General features: G+C 44.1%; 2 protein-coding genes across 4 annotated transcripts in view; one reads left to right on the top strand and one right to left on the bottom strand.

The window, feature by feature from the left end:
• Positions 1–2,168, top strand: part of LOC141051074 (uncharacterized) — a 39,917-nt gene extending 37,749 nt beyond the window's left edge. For all 3 annotated transcript variants that reach the window (XM_073547929.1, XM_073547928.1, XM_073547927.1), the window contains one exon: positions 963–2,168. In XM_073547929.1, coding sequence (XP_073404030.1) covers positions 963–2,053 — 1,091 coding nt within the window. In that variant the 3' untranslated portion in view covers positions 2,054–2,168. The remainder of the gene's footprint in view (positions 1–962) is intronic.
• The window catches only part of LOC141051117 (gastrula zinc finger protein XlCGF66.1-like), a 111,476-nt gene that overhangs the window by 38,923 nt on the left and 49,803 nt on the right, over positions 1–22,750 (bottom strand). The gene's annotated exons all lie outside the window — the stretch shown is intronic.

Here is a 22,750-nt window from a genome sequence, read left to right as displayed (position 1 = left end):
AAAGGGGTGTCAATAAGCAGCAGAAGGTGGATGTCACTGCTAGGTTCTAGAGGGAGAAAGATATCACTCCATAACAGACATGAAAATCAAAAAGGTGCGCTTGCAAAGCCAAGCACAAAGATCTTCTATAGCCGGTTCCAAAGTGACTGTCGCACCAGGCACAACCGTGACACTCTATATATAGTATAATACACTTCCCATAGGCCTATATATAGTATAATGCACTTCACCGTAGGCCTCTATATAGTGTAATACAATCCCCATAGGCCTGTATTTAGTATAATGCACTCCTCATATGTCTCCATATAGTATAATGCACTCCCCTTAGGCCTTCATATAGTATAATGCACTCCCCATAGGCCTTCACATAATATAATGCACTCCCTATAGGCCTTTATATAGTATAATGCACTCCCCATAAAGAAAAAATAAAGAAATACAATACTCACCTCTCCTCCTCGTTCCCTCACTGATCCGAGTGACTGCACAACTCAGCATTATGGCTGTCAGTGTCTGCACCAGTGACATTAGGTGCAGTGTGGGATTGGTGGGTGACTGAGCGTGATGCACCCTCTCTCATCATTGCTTTCAACTCTATCGGCAACCAGCTGACACAGTTCAACTTGCGATGATGGTCTGCCACCACCCACCCTGCCCCACTCACTGGCCTCATAGCGCGCAGATACAGTTAACAGTAGAGTAGCTCCGGGTGAGCCCCTCAAAACGCGAGGCCCGGGGCGACCGCCCTTCTACCTCCCCGGTTGCTACGCTACTGATGGGGTGAGGTAACTAGAGGCTAACAGTTCCTTAAAGTGTATGGCATCCTTAATCAGTAAATTGAATTCTGTTGCATCCTTTGCAATTTGTGTGGACATTTTTATACAGCGATGTTATAATATATTCATTTCACATTTTGGTTATATTATTTTAAAATGAAAAAAACTTCATTTTTCTTTTGGCAGGTGACTGTATTAATCATTCAAAAGGACATGTGATGTCTTCTAATATTAAAGTAGATGATCATGGGTTCACACAAAAGAAAAGTACAGAGCATGTCATTACTCCAAATATAACTTCAGCCTATACAAAGGAAAATCTATCATCTGATGATTTTCAACTCCTATGTTCTGATTCATCACAGAATGTTAAGAAAAATAAAAATAACAGAAGAAATGTTGAACATCAAACATCTCACAAGGGGAAGAAGTCCTATGCATGTTCAGAATGTGGAAAATGTTACACTCGGAAATCAAATCTTGTTTACCATCAAAAAATTCACACAGGGGAGAAACCATATTTATGTTCTAAATGCGGGAGATGTTTTAAAAGGAAATCACATTTTGTTGAACATGAAAAACGTCACACATGTCAGAAAACATTTTCATGTTCAGGCTGTGGGAAAGGTTTTAATCAGAAATCAGATCTTGAAGCGCATCAGAGAATTCATGCAGGGGAGAAACCGTATTCATGTTCTGAATGTCAGAAATGTTATAATCGAAAATCAGATCTTACTATCCATCAGAGAATTCATGCAGGGGAGAAGCCATTTTTATGTCCAGAATGTGGGAAATATTTTAACCAGAAATCTGATCTTATTAGACATCAGAAAATGCACACAGGAGAGAAGCCATATTCGTGTTCTGAATGTGGGAAATATTTTAGCCACAAATCACATCTTATAATACATCGAAGAATTCATACAGGTGAGAAGCCATATTCATGTTCTGAATGTGGGAAATGTTTTATCCACAAATCACATCTTATTAGACATTACAAAATCCACACAGGAGAGAAGTTATATTCATGTTCTGAATGTGGGAAAAGTTATAGTACTAAATTACTCCTTGTTGCACATCAAAGAATTCACACAGGGGAGAAGCCATTTTTATGTTCAGAATGTGGGAAGTGTTTTAATCAGAAATCACATCTTGTTACACATCAGAAAATTCACACAGGGGAGAAGCCATACTTATGTTCAGAATGTGGGAAATGTTTTAATCAGAAATCACATCTTGTTAGACATCTGAGATGTCACAAAGGGGAGAAGCCATGATGATGTTCTTATTATGGAAAAAATTATGATGCTAAAATTAGTGTCAGTATGCATCAGAGAATACAAACACATAATTTTTTATGTTCAGAATAAAGAAAATGTTAAATTCGGACAACTAGTTTTATTGACTTCCAAGCACTGACACTTAGGCAAAGTTGTATTCATGACAGAATGTGGGAAATGTTTTGCATAAAACATGCTGTTGACATTTGACTTTGATTTGATATTGTGGATGAGAGCACTAGCTGTGTAAAGCAGGCTCAGGAGCTGAGCTTATTTGATATACTACAGTGGCAAACTGTGTTATACTATCATCATCCCATTATGGTACCAGCAGTCACAGGTTTAAGTATAAGGGATGGCCACAAAGGTTGACCCTGATGTTGTTACCAGGATGGGAAAAGTCTTTGACATTTCAGTCCTTGAATAAATTAAAGATTATGTGTGCATTTTTCTTAGTTTGCAAATGGTTTATAATGGGGCTAACTTTGTAGTCCAGTTTTGTGGCTGGTTGGGAAAAAAACTTCAAGTACCTCATAAATTTTAATGAGAACACTCTCATATGTAAGAGTACTACCATTACATGGGCTATCCAGGCATTTTCTTTTCCTCTATGGGGCTACACATATATCTGTAGTTGTTTGTTAAGTGCTTGCTTGTTCTAGCATGTGCTGGTTTCGATGCAATGCAAAGCTAAGAGGGCTAGCTAACACTAGAGAAGACAGAAAAGATTCAGAAAGCTCTAGATAACCTTGAACAATGGGCAGCGACTAATAAAAGGGAGAAATGCAAGATTCTACATATGGGCAAGAAAAACAAAAATTACATCTATAGAATGGGAGTGTCAGGACTCTGAACATTTTTTATCACCTTTCAGACATTCCTGCCCTCTTTCAAGATGGCGTCTTTTGTCTCATGTGCCCCTTGTCTTCCTGCTTTATAACGCCACCCCAGCCTTTAGTCTGTGCTAGAGTATTCTGCTTGTGTCCAGCTCCTGACCCTGGTGGTTTCCAGGCTTTCTACCTGCTTCTGTGAACCCGTGTGGATTTCCTGTTTCTCCGTTCTCAGAGTTTCTGCTACATACACCGGTTTCCAGTTTTCATCTTGCTTCTGGCTGTTGTGCTGCTCTCACCTGCATTTGGGGTACACGTAATTATTTGAACTGGCTTACAATATATATATATATATATATATATATATATATATATATATATATATATATATATATAATTATTCGTGTATGAACTAAACAAGGAGTTACTTGTATCAAGTCTCTCCAAGTATAACTGTGCTTCACAGACTACTTCGCTTGATTGCATTTCCCTCTGAAGTTTCCTACAGACTCCTGTAGGTTGCATTTAATATTAACACTGAGTGCTTATGGACTTGTGTTTTTCCTGGCCTTGTTTGGATCACCATGTGATATAATTTAGACTTTACCACCTACTAACTGTGTTCTGTAGTTGTCTTGTTCCACGAAAGTGATTCCTAAGTTATCCATTATAATTATTACAGGATACTCTAGCCTAAAGAGGAGTCTGCTGGAACAATGACCGCAGAAAGCAAATTAGAGCAGGTGTTTGCTATAATTATAGTCAGTCAAAGAAAAAAGAAACATCCGGCTCTGTCCCTTAGAAAGAAATACCCGCAAAGTCACTTATAACCGCTATCAGTGTGACACCTGTAACCCTTGCTGAACGGGTGCTCTATCCATGTGAAGAAAAAACATGAACTATCGTAGTAGAAAAAGACAGCAGGATGGCACTCACCGTTCTCTTGAAATGATTCACTTTATTTCATGTTAATAAAGCACGTCCCCGGGACCTGTTGAAGTGCATTGTGCACGAAACGGCTGTCGTCCATCGTTTTGCATTTCTCCCGTGCCATTGCCTGTGCTTTATTAACATGAAATAAAGTGAATCATTTCAAGAGAACGGTGAGTGCCATCCTGCTGTCTTTTTCTACTACGTTTGCTATAATTAGGTCCTTGCAGAAAGATGTGTAAGGAAAGAAATTTGGAAGCATTGAATGCAATGAACAAATGTTTGGACAAACTTTACAGGACCTAAGTATCCAAATGGCAGTACAGGAACCAAACTTTATGCCAATTTTATGGACATCACATTTGCCAAGGAACATGGTACTGAGATTCAGTGAAGAGCCTCTCCGATCACTATGGAAACAGTGGATGGGTCACCTTTAATCTCCGGGCCTGTGGACCAGGAGACTGTACCTCTTGAGATTTTGTTGGAGCCTAATCATCAGGAGAAACTCTCTTTCTTGTTAATTTTTCTCCTCATTTCCCTGTGATTCTAGGCATCCCTTGGTTGCATTCTCAGAACACGACGATCAGCTGGGACACAAAGGAGATTATCTTTCCAACAAGGAGCAACTCAGCGATAACTAAAGCTGTCCCTGAGTCCACGGCTACGGAACCTCCTATACAGGTATTTACCCTCAGCGTATAAAGAATTCTCTGACATCTGTGACAAGAAGATAGCAGATCAGCTTCCTCGACACAGGCATTATGACTGTCCCATTGAGCTGCTTCCTGGGGCAGCTATTCCTTTCGGTAACGGATACCCTTTGGCAGCGCCTGAGCTTCAAGCCTTAAAGGAGTATATTGATGAAAATCTGGCCAAAGGCTTCATATGTCCTTCCTCACCAGCGGGGGCATTTATATTTTTTGTAAAAAAAAGAAGGATGGGACCCTGAGACCCTGTGTTGACTATCAGGAACTCAATAAGGTAACTATACGGAATCGTTATCCTTTGCCTTATTGGAAAGAGTCCATCATCCTAACGTTTTCTCTAATCTGGATCTTCGTCGGGCTTATAATTTGGTGCGTATTTGTTCTGGGGATGAATGGAAGATAGTATTCAGATGCCGGTATGGACACTTTGAATATCTCGTGATGCCCTTCTGGCTTTGCAACGCCCCTACGACGTTTCAACATATTGCTAATGACATCTTCAGAGATTTATTGGACCAGTTTGTGGTGATCTATTTGGATGATATTCAAATTATTTCTGACTCTACAGGAACATGAAGACCATGTCAAATCTGTTTGGAAACGACTGAAAGAGAACCATCTGTGTATCACGCCGGAGAAGTTCCATCGTTCTGAGATACAGTTCTTAGGTTATGTCATCTCTCCCCAGGGGCTGAACATGAAGTCTGGTAAGATTAAGGCTATCCTTGACTGGCCGGTACCCGGGCCCCTATGACTGGGGACGGGATAGTACGTCTCAGCGATCAGCGGCGCTCCGGGAGGGGGGCGCCGCTAATCGCGGCCGGGTGTCAGCTGATTATCACAGCTGACACCCGGCACTGTGTCAGGGGTGGTCACGGACCACCCCCAGCACGTTAACCCCTGGCACACTGCGATCAAACATGTCAAACATGATCGCAGTGTACCGGGGGATTAGGGAGGCATCGGCAGGGAGGGGGCTCCCTCCGTGCTTCCCTGAGACCACCGGAGCAGCGTGATGTGCTGTGCTGCTCCGACGGTCTCCTTCCCTGCATGCCCCCGGATCCAAGATGGACGTGAAGTCCTGCAGAGAGGCGGATTCCTCAGTGCCTGCAGAGAGCAGGCATGAGAAAGCCTGTATCAGCACCTGTCAGATTGCTGATCTGATACAGCGCTGTGTGAAGTGTCAGATCAACGATCTGACACTTCACAGTGATGTCTCCCCCTGGGACAATAAAATAAAGTAAAAAAAAAGTGTTAAAATAATTTATAAAAAATCCTTAAATAAATAAAAAAAAAATTAATTTTTTGGAAATAAAAAAAACAAAAAAAAGTACACATTTAGTATCACCGCATCCGTAACGACCCACCCTATAAAACTGTCCCACTAGTTAACCCCTTTAATGAACCTCTTAAAAATAAAACTAAAAAACAATGCAAAAAACAATGCTTTATCATCATACCACCAAACAAAAAGTGCAATAACACGCAATCAAAAAGACGGATATAAATAACCATGGTACCGCTGAAAACGTCATCTTGTCCCGGAAAAAACACGCCATGATACAGCGTCATCAGCGAAAATATAAAAAAAAGTTATAGCTCGCAGAATAAAGCGATGCAAAAATAATTTTTTATATAAAATTGTTTTCATTGCATAAAAGTGCCAAAACATAAAAAAACAACATAAATGAGGTATCGCTGTCATCGTGCTAACCCAAAGAATAAAACTGCTTTATCAATTTGGACATGGAACGGTGTAAACACACACCCCCAAAAGAAACTCATGAAATGCTGGTTTTTGTTCATTCTGCATCCCAAAAATTCGAATAACAAGCGATCAAAAATGTCAGGTGCCCGAAAATAGTACAAATAAAAACGTCAACTCGTCCCGCAAAAAATAAGACCTCACATGACTCGGTGGGTCAAAATATGGAAAAATTATAGCTCTCAAAATATGGTGATGCAAAATCTATTTTTACAATAAAAAGCGTCTTTTAGCATGTGACAGCTGCCAAACATAAAAACCCACCATAAATAGTAAATTAAACCCCCCTCTATCACCCCCTTATTTAGGGAAAAACAATAAAATTAAAAAAAAGTATTTATTTCCATTTTCCCATTAGGGTTAGGGCTAGGGTTAGGGCAAGGGTTAGAGTTAGGGCTAGGGTTAGGCCTAAGGTTAGAGCTAGGGTTAGGGCTAGAGTTGAGATTAGGGTTAGGGGTGTGTTGGGGTTCAAGTTGGAGTTAGAATTGGGGGGTTTCTACTGTTTAGGCACATCAAGTGCTCTCCAAACGCAACATGGTGTCTGATCTCAATTCCAGCCAATTCTGCGTTGAAAAAGTCAAACGGTGCTCTTTCCCTTCCAAGCTCTGCCATGTACCCAAACAGTAGTTTTCCCCCACATATGGGGTATCAGCCTACTCAGGACAAACTGCACAACAACTTTTGGGGTCTAATGTCTCCTGTTACCATTGGAAAAATAAAAAATTGGGGGCAAAAATATCATTTTTGTGGAAAAAAAATATGATTTTTTATTTTTATGGCTTTATGTTATAAACTTCTGTGAAGATAAGTTCCTTGGGGGGTCTAGTTTCCAAAATGGGGTCACTTGTGGGGGATTTCCACAGTTTAAGCACATCAGGGACTTTCCAAAGGCAACATCACACCCGCAGATCATTCCATCAAAGTCTGCATTCCAAAACATCACTGCTTCCCTTCCGAACCCCGACGTGTGCCCATACAGTTGTTTTCTCCCACATATGGGATATCAGCGTACTCAGGACAAATTGGACAACAACTTTTGGGGTCTAATTTCTCCAGTTACCCTTGGGAAAATAAAAAAATTGGGGACTAAAAGATCATGTTTGTGGAAAAAATATGATTTTTTAATTTTACTGCTGTACGTTATAAACTTCTGTGACCCCTTGGGGGTTCAAAGTTCTCACCACACATCTAGATAAGTTCCTTGGGGGTCTAGTTTCCAAAATGTTGTCATTTGTGGGGTGTTTCCACTGTGTTGGCACATCAGGGGCTTTCCAAACGCGGGATGGTGTCCGATCTCAATTCCAGCCAAAAAAGTCAAAAGGTGCTGCTTCCCTTCCAAGCTCTACCATGCGCCCAAATAGTGGTTTACCCCCACATATGGGGTATCAGCGTACTCAGGACAAATTGGACATTAACTTTTGTGGTCCTGTTACCCTTGGGAAAATAAAAATTGGGGGTGAAAATATCATTTTTGTGGAAAAATATGATTTTTTAATTGTACGGCTGTAGGTTATAAACTTCTGTGAAGCCCTTGGGAGTTCAAAATTCTCACCACATATCTAGATAAGTTCCCTTGGGGGATCTAGTTTCCAAAATGGGGTCACTTGTGGGGGATTTCCACTGCCTAGGCACATCAGGGGCTCTCCAAACGTGACATGGCGTCCGATCTGAATTCCAGCCAAATTTGCGTTGAAAAAGTCAAACGGCGCTCCTTCCCTTCTGAGCTCTGCCATGCGCTGAAACATCGGTTACCCCACATATCTGGTATCAGCGTACTCAGGACAAATTGCACAATAACCTTTGCAGTCCAATTTCTCCTGTTACCCTTGGTAAATTTAAAAAAATTGGACCTGAAGTAATTTTGTGAAAAAAGTTATATGTTCATTTTTTTAAAACATTAAAAAAAATCCTGTGAAGCACCTGAAGGGTTAATAAACTTCTTGAATGTGGTTTTGAGCACCTTGAGGGGTGCAGTTTTTAGAATGGTGTCACTTTTGGGTATTTTCTATCATATAGACCCCTCAAAGTAACTTCAAATGCGAGGTGGTCGCTAAAAAAAAATTGGTGTTGTAAAAATTAGAAATCACTGGTCAACTTTTAACCCTTGTAACTTCCTAGAAAAAAAAAATTTTGGTTCCAAAATTGTGCTGATGTGGGAAATTTTGGTTCCAAAACATGTGGGAAATGTTACTTATTAAGATTTTTGAGTGCTATATCTCTGTGATTTAAGGGCATAAAAAGTTGGAAAATTGCGAAATTTTCAAAATTTTTGCCAAATTTCCGTTTTTTTTCACAAATAAATGCAAGTTATATGAATGAAATTTTACCACTAACATGAAGTACAATATGTCACGAGCAAACAATGTCAGAATCACTGGGATCCATGCAACCCATCATATACAGTATTCTAGAATGCTGTCTATATGTCCCCAATGTGCATAGCATTACAGAAAAAATAACTTTTATTACACTAAACCATGGCGCGGTCCAGTCCAATTGGTGTCATTGGTCTTGATCCGGCACCTCATCTAGTCTTGCGATTACCATCCTCCTTGTGCTGTGATGATAATGCTTCCTTCGTCATCCACACGGTGTTCTCCATTGCTCTCCTGCAGAGAAAAGTGCTGTAGTGCGCATGCACTGGAATTTTCCCTGCATTTCAGTATTTTGCTCTGCCCTCAGTAGTGCAGTGAGAAGTGCGTCTATGCAGGTACATGATGGAGGACATTGTGTGGATGATGCAAGACACATCATCTATGCAAATGAATAAGGAGGACAGCGATCGCAAGAAGAGAGGAGGCGATGGATCAAGACCAGCAACACCCATCAGACCAGACCACGCCGTAGGTTCCTGGATTTCTCTTCTCACGTAGTGAAGCAACTGCAAGGTTTATTTAGACTTAAAGTTGCATAAAAAAGTTAGGGAGAGAAATGAAAGATATAAATGGCCCATGGAGACCCTCATTCTGGATAGATAGAAACATTCTACAATGAGGTTATCCGGGACTTGTTTTTCTTCTATGGGTCTATGCACGTATCGGTAGATAGTTGTCAGTGCGATTTATATTGCCTGAGCAGTGTCATTTATATTGCATGAGTAGTGAGATAAGTCTGCTAGTTACATTGGTATCCAGTGTAGGCACTGAAAATAAAAGTCAATTGCAGAGTTCTTTCCAGTACTCATGCGCTAGCTCATGCAATGTAAATCGCACTAACACAGTGTGCCTGCACTGAGCTAGGCAGAGGAGAGTCAGCTGTCAATCAACATGACTTCAGAGGAGGCATCCTGTTGACAGAGCAAAGCAGAAGAGAAAGGACTGCTCTGTCAATGTGAAGACAAAGGAAGGGAGAGAATCGCCTCCAGGAGCGATTCCGTATCTGCACTGAGCCAAGAGAAACCAGCACGTTGCAGAACAAGCAGGTAGTTAGCAGCCACCTACTGATATATGGGTTGCCCCACAGTGGTAAAAAACACTACGGGATAAACAGCTTAATGATAGAATTCTTACAGATGACAGTGTTGTCGTTGAGATCTATGTGCACACAATGAGTTTTTTCCCAACCAGCCAGAAAACAGGCCTATAAAGGGAACCTCTGTATAGTATGAGTTATTTTTAATGGTTTCAACACTCCAATTAATTAATACTAATTTTTGATATGGCTTCATTCAGTTTAATATATATATATATTAAAGTTGAGCGAAATGGGTCGGCCAAATTCAGAATCCGCTGACTTTTGCTAAAGTCGGGTTTTGCCGATCGAAACCCGACCATAGCGTGAGGTCAGCCATGAGGTTGCCGACTTGAGCGCCCAAGTCGCGTTTCCCACAATCCTTCCAGCGCCTTTTCTCAGCCAATCATCAAGGACCCACACTGTGGGCAACGCGATTACGTCGGCAGTGGCCCCCACCATGTTAGAGAAGGGCATGCAAGTGATTGACTGGCTTTGTATGGTGTCACAGTGCCTATAAAAGGATGTGACCGCCGACCGCCATCTTACTTCTGCCGATCTTAGCATAGGTAGAGGTTGCTGCTGCTCGTTCTCAATAGGCAGAGTGTTTAGGCAGGAAAAAACTAAAAAAAATTCCTTCTGATAGCGATTGTCACTGTAAAACACAACAGTTTAGTGTGCAGTGACAGGGGAGGATATATTTGTGTGCAGCAGCTCTGTTGGTTATTAGGCTGCCTTATAAGGCTCCCTAATAGCTGCATTGCTGTTTGCACACTGCTGTGCAGACTGCTTTTTTAACAGCAAAAATATTTTTTTTCCTTTTCTCTGCACAGTTAGCAAGCATTCATTTTTTCACACTTTTTGGTACAGCAGCTCTGTTGGTGATTAGGCTGCCTTAAAAGGGTACCTGATAGCTGCATTGCTGTTTGCACACTGCTGTGCAGACTGTTTTTTTAAAAGCAAAAATCCTTTTATTCCTTTTTTTCTGCACAGTAGATACTGAGCGTAAATTTTTTCACACACCGTATAGAGGTGTACGCTCCTCACACACTACCGTGTACCGGCTGGTATCACGGACAAATACATGCTAATGTGTGTGACTTCACAAAAAAATACACAGAGATTAACATTTTTCCATACATACACCGTATAGAGGTGTCCGATTCTCAAACAGTATCGGATATCTGGTGTTTTTATTAAGGTCACATCTACACAGAGTCAGCGTGTGTGTGTGACACTCCGTAAATACATATACGGACATTTCCATTTCTCCATACACCATATTGACTGCTGTCTGCCTCTCTAACAGTATCGGATATCTGGTGTTCTAAGTTATTACGGTCACATCTCCACAGAGTCAGCGTGTGTGTTACACTCCAAAAATACATATACGCACATTTGCATTTCTCCATACACCGTATTGACTGCTGTCCGATTATCAAACAGTATCAGATATCTGGTGTTCTTTTTATGGTCAGTGCACATCTCCAAAAAGTCAGTGTGTGTGTGTGTGACACTCCGTAAATACATATATGGATATTTCCATTTCTCCATACACCGTATTGACTGCTGTCAGATTATCAAACAGTATCGGATATCTGGTGTTCTTAGTTATTACGGTCACATCTCCACAGAGTCAGAGTGTGTGTGTGACACTCCGTAAATACATATAGGGACATTTCCATTTCTCCAAACACCATATTGACTGCTGTCCGATTATCAAACAGTATCGGATATCTGGTGTTCTTAGTTATTATGGTCACATCTCCACAGAGTCAGCCGTGTGTGTGTGACACTCCGTAAATAAATGTACGGACATTTCCATTTCTCCATACACCGTATTGACTGCTGTCCAATTATCAAACAGTATCAGATATCTGGTGTTCTTATTACGGTCAGTGCACATCTCCACAGAGTCAGCGTGTGTGTGACACTCTGTAAATAAATTTACGGACATTTCCATTTCTCTATACACAGTATTGACTGCTGTCCGATTATCAAACAGTATCGGATATCTGGTGTTCTTAGTTATTATGGTCACATCTACACAGAGTTAGCGTGTGTGTGTGACACTCCGCAAATAAATATACGGACATTTCCATTTCTCCATACACCGTATTGACTGCTGTCCAATTATCAAACAGTATCGGATATCTGGTGTTCTTATTATGGTCACATCTACACAGAGTCAGCGTATGTGTGTGACACTCCGTAAAAACCAATACGGAGATTGACATTTTCACCAACAACGCATACAGCCGTACACTTCTGATACAGTACCGTATATCTGCTTGTTGGATTACGGTCAAATTCATACTGGGTGAGCGTCTGTGACTCAAAATATATACGGAGATTTCACTTTTTACATTCACCTTACACAGCTGTACTCTCCTCATACAGTACCATTTCTCTGCTGGTCTTTTTGGTACATTTCCAAACATGAGGAAGTATGGTGGAAAAGGCCGCGGACGTAGGCGAGGGGCGCAGCTGGTACTGATGGTGGTGGTGGTGCATCGGCTGGTTCTGGGAAAAGCACAATAGCAGCTAAGGCAGGAGGTGTTGAACCTGAGTCATTGTCTGGCACAAGAAGTCCTTTAAATTTCCCTTTTCTGGGAGTAGGTAAACCGCTTTTAAAGCCGGAGCTTCAGGAACACGTTTTGGCTTACATTGCCGAAACAGCCTCCAGTGTTATGAACGGGTAGCTGAGGAGGAAATAAAAAACAACAAAGCTAAGTCTCAGAAAAACAAAGAGGTTGGTAACTATGCAGACTGCAGACCCCTGATCCTAACACGCAACTAGCAGCAGTCATGGAGCGTTCCTACGGGGGTCCTAGACGCCTCGTCACAACCGGAGAACTAGATAAGCCTAAAGCAGGAAAAGAGGAAAACTAACATCCCCAGAGCAGACCCCAAAGGAGAGACAGCCCCCCACATGTATTGACGGTGAAAAAAGATGAAAACACAAACAAAGGCAGGAAAATTGGCCCCATCGTTTGCTCAGCCTATCTAACTAGAAAGGCAAGGAAAGGAAAGACACTGTCTGCAGTCTGCCAAAAAACCCTACAAAATGTCCAACACAACTGATAGCAAAATTAACCCTGATGTCACTAGACTTCTCCCACTATATCAGCGCTCTGAAATATTCTGAGACAGAGCAAAAAGAGGCCGCTCTAATACGGGACAAAAAAAAAGGCAATTTGTCAAATAAGAGTGGAAATTCAGCACAGCCCAGCCGGGCTGGCTGACAACACAAAAAACTGAAAAGACCAACAAGAGCAAGTGTGAACATTAGCAAAAAACAAACTTATCTGAGAAGACTGGAACAGAGCTGAGTCCTAGACCCGAGAAGCAGACTGAATCACCAGCAACAGGATAGGGAGTCGGCTGTCTTATATCCAGTCTGATACTCTAGAGATCCAATCATTATCTTCATCACCAGGTGGCAGATCACTACCACTTAAACCAACCTCACTACCTCCCGTCACCACCAGAGGGAGAACGGAAGGGGAACTCTCAACTGGTGGAGCAGAAAATGAGCTCATAACACTCCAGCTCTATTGCATCCTCTTCTGAAGTTACAAAAATTGCAAGCACAGAGTCGTCAGTGCAGGCTTCTGGTCAGGAACAACACCTTTCCTTGTGTCCTTCACCCCCACCAAAAGTGAAGTATGCCGCAGCACACACTTCAGATTACTCCATGGAGCTCTTTTCACATACCATGCCTGGGTTATCAAGTCAAATCCTGAATTCCCCAGTCCAAGATGAATCGGACATGGCATGCACTGATGCACAGCCACTGCTAGATGATTATGCTGGCACATTCACCCACATCACTACATTGCCCTCGCACTCTACTGAGCCAGAATCAGACCCTGATGAAACTCAGGTGCCCCTTCCCGCATACTATACCACCTTACACGGTGACACAGAGGAAGGTGCAGATGACATTGAAGACGAGGTCATGGATGACCCAGTTGTTGACCCGGATTGGCATCCATTGGGGGAAGAGGGTGCCGGTGAAAATAGGTCAGAACAGGAGAAGGATCCGCAGCAGGCATCGTCATCGCAGCAGCGGTTATTCGGCAGGGCCGTAGCTGTCAAAAAACTTGTTAAGAAAACTAAAAGAGTTGCAGGACAGCTTGGCCAGACGGTCAAATTAGCACAGCGTGCAAGCCCTGAAAATTTGTACCATAGTAGGAAGAGTGCAGTGTGGCACTATTTTGAACAAAATCCTACTGATGATGCAAAGGTTATCTGTAAGAAGTGCCGAAGGACCTTTAGCAGAGGGAAAAATCTAAGAAATTTGAATACCAGTTGCATGCTTAGACATTTAATCAACATGCACTTGCAAGCGTGGACGGACTACAAAACCTCAGGTAGCACATGTGCACCTGCTCAGACTGAAGGTAGCCGGCAATGCTCCATCACTTCACCCACTGTAAGGCCACCGCTAAGCACACCATCATCAAGAAATGTTGAGGTGTCGTCGCTAGGCCAAAGCAGTCAGGGAATCACAATATTTTCTCGAGGAAACACTGAATGTAGGCCAGCAACACCCTCACCATCACCAACCCCTTCAGTCCATCCGGTCCAATGCTAGTTCCCCCATATGCAGCGCTCAAGTCCAGCTCACCCTACCAGACACTCTCAGTAGGACAAGAAAGTACTCATCCTCTCATCCGCGTACACTGGGTTTGAATGCCTACACTGACAATCTGATCTCATTAGAGATGATGCCCTTCTGTTTGGTTGAAAGCGAAACTTTCCGAGAGTTCATGGCCTACGCTGTCCCACGCTATGACCTACCCAGTCGGCACTTCTTTTCTCGCAAAGCCATCCCAGCCCTCCATCGGCATGTGAAAGACCGCATTATCCATGCACTAAAACAATCAGTGAGTGGAAAGGTGCACCTCACAACAGATGCATGGTCCAGTAGGCATGGCCAGGGCCATTACGTGTCCATAACTTCGCACTGGGTTAATGTGATGGATGCAGGCTCCACAGGGGACAGCGGCGGTGGAACAGTGCTGCCTAGCCAACGGTATAAGAAACAGTTGTCTGTAGGCATTCGACCCTCCTCCTCCATAAGCGAAAGCTCGTCCACAGAGAGCAGTCGCACGAGCACTCCATCCACATCTGTCAGTGCTGCACATGAGGTGTCCCACTATCGAACAGCTAGTGGTAAGCGGCAGCAGGCTATTTTAAAAATGATGTATTTGGGTGACAGCAGACACACCGCGGAGGTACTGGCCGACTACTTGCATCGACAAACTGAGTCATGGCTGGGCAGTCTACATCTTGAGCCAGGCAAGGTAGTCAGTGATAATGGGTGGAATTTTGTGGCAGCCATAGCCCTTGCAAAACTCACACACATACTTTGCCTGGCTCACACCTTGAACCTGGTGGTGCAGTGCTTCCTAAATAATTATCCTAAGTTAACAGCCCTGTTCCATAAGGTGCGAAGACTGTGCTCGCACATCCGTCACTCGCCCGTACACTCCAGTCGTATGCAGAAGCTGCAGCGATCACTCCACCTCCCAAAGCACCACCTAATCATAGACGTTGCTACAAGATGGAACTCCACCATGCACATGGTTGAGAGGCTGTGCGAACAGAGGCAGGATGTAATGCATTTGTTGGAGGATACATGGGCAGGCAGTTTGAGGGCAGACATGAAGTTGTCGGGTGTGCAGTGGTCAAAGCTGAAAGTCCTCTGTAAAGTTCTTCAGTGCTTTGAGGAATGCACATGGCTGGTAAGCATAAACGATGCCATCATTAGCATGAGCATACCACTTATGCGTCTGCTCATGCAAACTTTGACGCACATTAAGGATCAGGCATCTGCAGTGGAGGAGCAACAGGAGGAGGATGTGGAGGGAAGGCTGGATGACAGTCAGCCATTGTCTGGTCAGGGAACTGTCATGGAGGAAGGATGAGGAGGAGGATGATGGGGATGATTATTTTGGGGATGAGGATGCTTCTCAGGAGGCAAGAGAAAATGTGGGCATGCCAAGGTCAGGTACAGGGTTTGTGCGTGACTGTAGGGATGTTGATTTGCCAGAAAGTGCTCCTCCACCCTCCATTGGCAGTGCAGCAATGACACCTGGAACTTTGGCCCACATGTGTGATTATGCCTTGCGGATCCTAAAAAGGGACCCCCGCATTGCCAAAATGATGAGGGATGACGACTACTGGTTGGCCAGCATCCTCGATCCATGCTATAAAGGCAAACTACACAACATCATGCCACAGGAGAACCTAGAGCTAATATTGGCTAACAAACAAGCAAATCTGGTAAACCGTTTGTTTGAGGCATTCCCAGCACACAGCAGCGGAGCTGGTTCTCCCACAAACCGTAGTGGGCAAAATGGAAGAGGTGTTCGTGGTGCACACAGCCGAACTGGCGTTGGATACAGGGGTTTCCTGACCATGTTGTGGTCTGATTTCTCAAGTACCGCGCAGACGACAGCTAATACAGAATCGATTGCAAATGACAAGGAGACAGCAGTTGTCAACTATGGTTACAAACTATTTTTCCTCCCATATCAAGGTTCTCCCTCACAGGTCATTCCCCTTTGATTATTGGTTCTCTAAACTGGACACCTGGCCTGAATTGGCACAATATGCCTTACAGGAGCTCGCTTGCCCTGCTGGTAGTGTGCTATCTGAACGAGTCTTCAGTGCTGCTGGATTAATCCTGACAGAAAAAAGGACCCGTCTGTCGACCCAAAATGTGGATAATCTAACCTTCATTAAAATGAACCATGCATGGGTTTCCAAGGATTTTGTCCCACCTTCCCCTGATAGCACATAGGTTGGCAGAAAAAAAGGCTCGCTTTTGTCCTCCTATTCCTTGGACTTCTTCAATTCCTCAATTTGCAGCTGCTGAAAGTCCAGCCTACACACAAACATATGCAATTTTTTAAACCTCCCTAACTGTGCTGCCCCCCCAGGACCGGAGTCACCACCTGGCACACACGGGCAAGTGCTGTTGCCCTGAACAGGTGTGTGTGCCCACCCTTGGGTGACGGCACTGGCACAGGGCCTCTCATAGTACAATAAAGTGTCTCTGACGGTGGGGGGGCCCACTCGCCATCAGACACACTGCCGTACTATGAGGGGCCCTGTGCCAGTACCGCCGCCCACGACTGGGAACACCCTGCTTGCTCAGGGACACAGCACTTGCAATACTTACCTCTCCCTGCTCCACTGCTGTGTAGTCTGGCCAGTTAAATCCTTCACAGGGACGGCCACAAATTTGGTATACTGATCGATGATGGTTAAGATGTAGCTATGTCCTGTCCTGCTGGCCTCTACCTTCAGATGATCAATGGCTACCATTTGTAATGGACGTCAACTCACAATCAGCTGCAGTGGTGCTTTATGATCAGTCACCTTTCACATTTTTCATAGTCATAGGCGTGTAACCTTCCTGCCACCGCTTTTCAATGTCTCCTCTCATAAAAATCCAATAGAATCCCCTACGGCCTGTGGCTTCTGTGTTTTGCACTCCAAAGTGACCAGACAGATCATGATAGGTAGTGAGGACCATGTCTACAGCTCTCCCTTCGATCACAATGTGATGGAGACGAGTAACGGTGATGGGATCGACGCTACTGCAATACAGCAACCCTTTCTTCACTAATTTCCGTTTTAGCTGTATCCACAGTAAAAGTAATTGAGGGTCAACATCGCCTCTGCTAATTCTCCCGGGAGGTTTTCTCGTGATTAGTAATTCAAACTTTTCTGAAATAACTCGACTTTCCATCTGTTATGATGAGTCACCGAAGGAGGAAAAAACAAAATACCAGCTAAGTCCAGAAAAACCAGAGAGGTTGGCAGCTATCCGATTGCAGACCCCTGAACCTATTCACAACAACTAGCAGTAGCCGTGGGGGGTTCCTACGGTGCCCTAGACCCCTCGATCACAGCCGGAGAACTACATAGCCTAAAGACAGAAAGGGGAAAAACTAAACTGCCCCATAGCAGACTCCAAAGCAATAGGCAGCCCCCAACATATAATGACGGTGAAGCAAGATGAAAACACTAACACAGATAGAAAGATAGGTTGAGCAAATGATGGGGCCCAAGCTAACTACATAGGACAGGATAGGAAAGCTGCTGTCTGCCATCCGCAAAAACCCTATCAAAATGAGCCAACCGACTGATAGGAAAAACAGGCCCTGAAGTCACTAGGCTTCAAAAGACTATATCAGCACTCAGGTATACTCTGAAGACAGAGCAAAAGATCAACAGATCAGAGACAAAAATGGAATTCAGCTTGCCCCCGGCCGGGGATGGCAGAACTCCCAAAAAACAAGGCAAAACAAAAACAAAACTGAAGAGTACAAAGCAGAGCAGAAAAACTTAGCTTTGAGACGCAGGAATCAGACTGGTCTCCAAGAATCCAGCAGGAAAATCAGCCAGGAAGAAGGGCGTCGGCAGCCTTATATCCAGTCCTCAATTCCAGCCACCCAGTCATCATCTAGCTGCCCAGGTGTTTGGTAATCAGTCTCACTACCTTCCTTCACTAGAGGAGGGAGTTCATCAGACCTCAATGGTGAAGGGAAAAATGAACTCACAACATCCATCTGTACTTTTATCCATCTAGCTTCCTGTAGCGGAGAGTCTGGACTGGCTTACTGAGACTGAAATATATACGAAGATTTAAAAGTACCCCAACACTGTATAATGGTGTACGTTTCGAATACATTTCCCTTTTTCTCATTTTTATATTCTTGTGTAATCCATACTGAGCCTGTGAACGTCTGTCTGTAACTCCAGAAATATATTTGTACATTTAAGATTACCCCAACACTGTATACAGCTGTACGCTTGTGATACCTTACCCATTTAATGCTTTTTATATTGTGGCCTAATCCATACTGAGCCAGGGACAGTCTGTTTCTGACTCTTGAAATATATACTGTACGCTTCTGATCCATTACCCTTTTACTGCTTTTTATATTGTGTAATCCATACTGACCCTGAGAGCATCTGTGTCTGCCTCCTGAAATAAATAGGGAGATTTGCAATATATAAACAATACTATATCTACCTTGTATCTGGTGAAACAGTACTCTTTTTCTACTTTTTATATTCTTGGCTAATGCATACTGGGACTGAGAGCGTCTGTGTCTGCCTCCTGAAATGTCTACGGAGATTTAGAATGTTTAAACTATACTATATATACCTTGTATCTGGTGTTACTGTACCCTTTTTCTCCTTTCTTGATTGTTGTCGAATCCATACTGGCCATGACAGCGTCTGTGTCTGCCTCCAAAAATATAAACGTAGATTTAGAATGTTGAAACTGTACTATATATCCATGGTATCTGGTGTTAAAATTAAACGCCACGCAGGGCCAGGGGTTACTCTGTACCGGGCCTTTTAGGCTCTTTTAAGGGTGAAGTATGTCACGGTGGTGATTGGGACCCAGTACGTCGCCCTGGGTGTCCAATAAAGAAGATGACAGTTCAGATGAGGGGGAAGATGGTATGATAATTAATTTGGAAAAGGGGATCGTGTCGCCACCCGTGGTACTCGGCTAGCGTAGCCGACGCAATGTATATCCTCTGGGACGGTGTTAAAGCATCCAAGATAATGAAGCTCTACACGGGCACAGCTGTATCACAGGGCAGTTGAGATGATGCTTGTGAGCCGTTGACGGTGATGGGGAGTGTAGCAGGTGAGTTGTAAAAGACAACAAGGACACAGTTGGGTGCAGTTTCTGAGTTTTTCCTCAAAAGTTTTGTGCACAAGATGACCCGCTTGGTACTGTGTCCTCCGAGGGAGGGGTCTGGCAAACTCCAAGGTAGATCAGGAACACCTGCTCAAGACTCCTCCTTGTGTATCCTTTCTAGGCTGTGTCTCTGCGCTGATCTCTCTTCCTTCCTGCTGTGCACCTTCGCAAAGAGTCTCCCAAGCCGGCAGCCACCTATCACACCGGGCGACGTGGGTCAGGCCCCGGGGTCACTTATTCCAACTGTTGCCTTTTTGAGTTTTGAATGTGGCTGTGACTGAGGCACTTAAAGTTACCTCAGCCTCCGTCTTTCTAGCTGGGCACTGTATTTCTCCACTACCTTCAGGAGACACCTTCCCGAACGAGGCCTGGTCCTTCCTTCTCCAGAAACGGGCTTCACAGGTGGCTTATTGCACTTCCCATGCCCCAAGGACCCCTTCCTTCCAGTCTAGGAGCTTGGACAAGATGTTTCTCTCTTCTCTGACCCTCAGCCCTCTCACAGCAATCCTGGTCTTACTCTGTCCTGTCACCGACTGACAACTCTCTAGAAAGATCCATTTACCTCAGATTAGCTACACCCACCAACTGTCACCTTGCTCTCTCTCATTGGATGGCCACAATCACTCCACTACCTAAGATCCTCCCACTGTACCTACCTTCCACACTAACCCCCAACACCCTTTCCTAGTCAGTCTGGGATGAGGCCATCCTCCCGCCAGGTACACCCAGATGCCCTGACTAACTAGTGTGTGTGTTGAGTGCAGGGTTAGGAGTCCTGAGTGGTGATCCCTCCTTACCTGAGGGTGGGATACCACACCTTTGTATGAGGTGCAGTACCTCTGTGGCGACCGTACCCTCAGGGGTGCCATAGTACCCTTTCTCAATGTTCTATGTTGTTGTCGGATCCATACTGGGCCTGAGAACGTCTGTGTTTGCCTCCTGAAATGTATACAGATATTCAGTATGTTTAAACTATAGTATATATACCTTGTATCTAGTGATACTGTACCCTTTTGCAAATTTTTATATTATTGTCTAATCCATACTGAGCCTGTGACCATCTGTGTCTGACTCATGAAATATATACAGAGATTTACAATTATCCCTAGACTGTATAGAACTGTCCGCTTCTGACACAGTACCATATATCTGCTTGTGTTTTGAGTCCATTTTCACAAAAATTATTAAGTATGGTGGAAGAGGCCGTGGGTGTGGGGGGGCCAGCTGGTACTGATGGGGGTGGTGCATCTGATGGTAGTGCCAAAAAGCACAATAGCAGCTAAGGCAGGAGGTGTTGACCTGCGTCATCGTCTGGCACAAGAAGGCATTTAAGGCTCCCTTTTCTGGGAGTAGGTAAACTGCTTTTAAAGCCGGAGCATCAGGAACTGGTTTTGCCTTACATTGCCGAAACAGCCTCCAGCTCTATCACCTCCTCTTCTGAAGTTATCAAAAATGCAAGCACTGAGTCGTCAGTGCAGGCTTCTGGTCAGGAACCACCCCTTTCCTTGTCTCCTTCACCCCCAGCCAAAGTGCAGGATGCGGCAGCCCACAATTCAGATTACTTCATGGAGCTCTTTTCGCATGCCATGCCTGTTTTATCAAGTGAAATCCTGAATTCCCCAGTCCAACATGAATCAGAGATGGAATGCACTGATGCACAGCCACTGCTAGATGATTCCACTGGTACGTTCACCCACAGCACTACATTCCTCTCGCACTCTATAGAGCCAGAATGTGACACTGATGAAACTCAGGTGCCCCTTCCCACATACTATACCACCTTACACACTGACACAGGGGAAGGTGCAGATAAAAGTGTCGGTTCCCTGAGCAGGTGGGGGGTCCTACTCGTAGGCGATGGCAGTATCACCGGGCCCCTCATAGCACGCAAAAGTGTCTCTGCCGGTGGGAGGTCCCACTCGCCGTCAGACATGCCGTCGTAATTTGTGGGGCCCTGTGCCAGTGCCGTCGCCCACGAGTGGGCCCCCCCATGCTTGCTCAGGGCCACAGCACTTGCAATACTTACCTCTCCCTGCTCCTCTGCCGTGACGTCTTCTGCGTTTCCTGACAGTGACATTCAGGTTAGAGAGCGCGTTGACATCCCGTCTGTATGCCCTCTACTGAAACAGTACAAGTGCAGAGAGCTTGAAGATGGCAATGCTGAGGAGTCCAGAGTACTGCAGTGCCCAGCGAGGAGAGGTATTTAATTTTTTTAAATGTTGGTAACATTTTTTGGGGAGCAATATACACTGGAGAATGAGATATGGGGCCCATCATTCACTGGAGCATCATCCATTTGGCCCATCATATACTGGAGCATTCCAAATGGGGGACATCAGACACTGGAGCAGCATTTACGGGGCCCATTATACACTGGAGCAATAGAAATGGGGCCCATTATATATGGAGCATTATTTGGGCTCCTAAGACAGTGGAGCATCATGCATGGGGACCAACATATACTGTAGCATTATGTGGAGCTCATCATATACTGTATGGAACATTATATGTGACCAATTATTCTGTATGGCGAAATATATGGGGCTCATTATTCTGTATGGCGCACTAGGTGGTGGCCATAATACAGTATGGAGGAATATACTGTCCGTCTTTTGAGCTATTGTAGAATTTAAAATATCAGTCATGTGATGTAAGCAGTGAAGTATTTTTCATTGTACTATACCTATATTTCTGTGCCCTATCGGAGCATCATGAGTTGTGGTATGTGTTAAAAGGGCGCACTGACACTCTTTGGCCCAGGGCACACGAAAACCTGGCGCCAGCCCTACCCCCCACAACTTTAGCCAAATAACCCCCAGTTTTCAATGCATAACTATTATTATAAAGTAAATTAAGGTGGACAAGCTTAACTAATAAGAATTGATGTCGTTGGCATTGAAATGGGCACTGTAGGTGTGTTTACTGTCCTACACTCCCTGCCAATTTGGCTTCCCCATTGACTTGCATTGGGTTACGTGTTTCAGTCAGACCCCGACTTTTCCCTATAGTCGGCCGATTTCGTTCGACCCGACTTTTGAGAAAGTCGGGTTTCATGAAACCCGACTCGACCCGAAAAAAGGCAAAGTCGCTCATCTCTAATATATATACCGGTATATCTAATATATAAAGCTCAATGTGGATGTGTGTGTATGTATGTGTGTGTGTGTGTATGTCCGGGATTGGCATCCACACCGTCGCAGCTACAGCCAGAAAATTTGGCACAGTCGCACGTCTGGACCCAGAGAGCATCATAGGCTATTTTGTGAG

Source organism: Dendrobates tinctorius, unplaced genomic scaffold (assembly GCF_039654945.1).
Source record: "Dendrobates tinctorius isolate UK_male_01 unplaced genomic scaffold, ASM3965494v1 ptg000155l, whole genome shotgun sequence".
Lineage (NCBI taxonomy): Eukaryota > Metazoa > Chordata > Amphibia > Anura > Dendrobatidae > Dendrobates > Dendrobates tinctorius.
The sequence above is the reverse complement of the archived record's forward strand: the minus strand, read 5'-3'. Positions and strand labels throughout refer to the sequence as shown.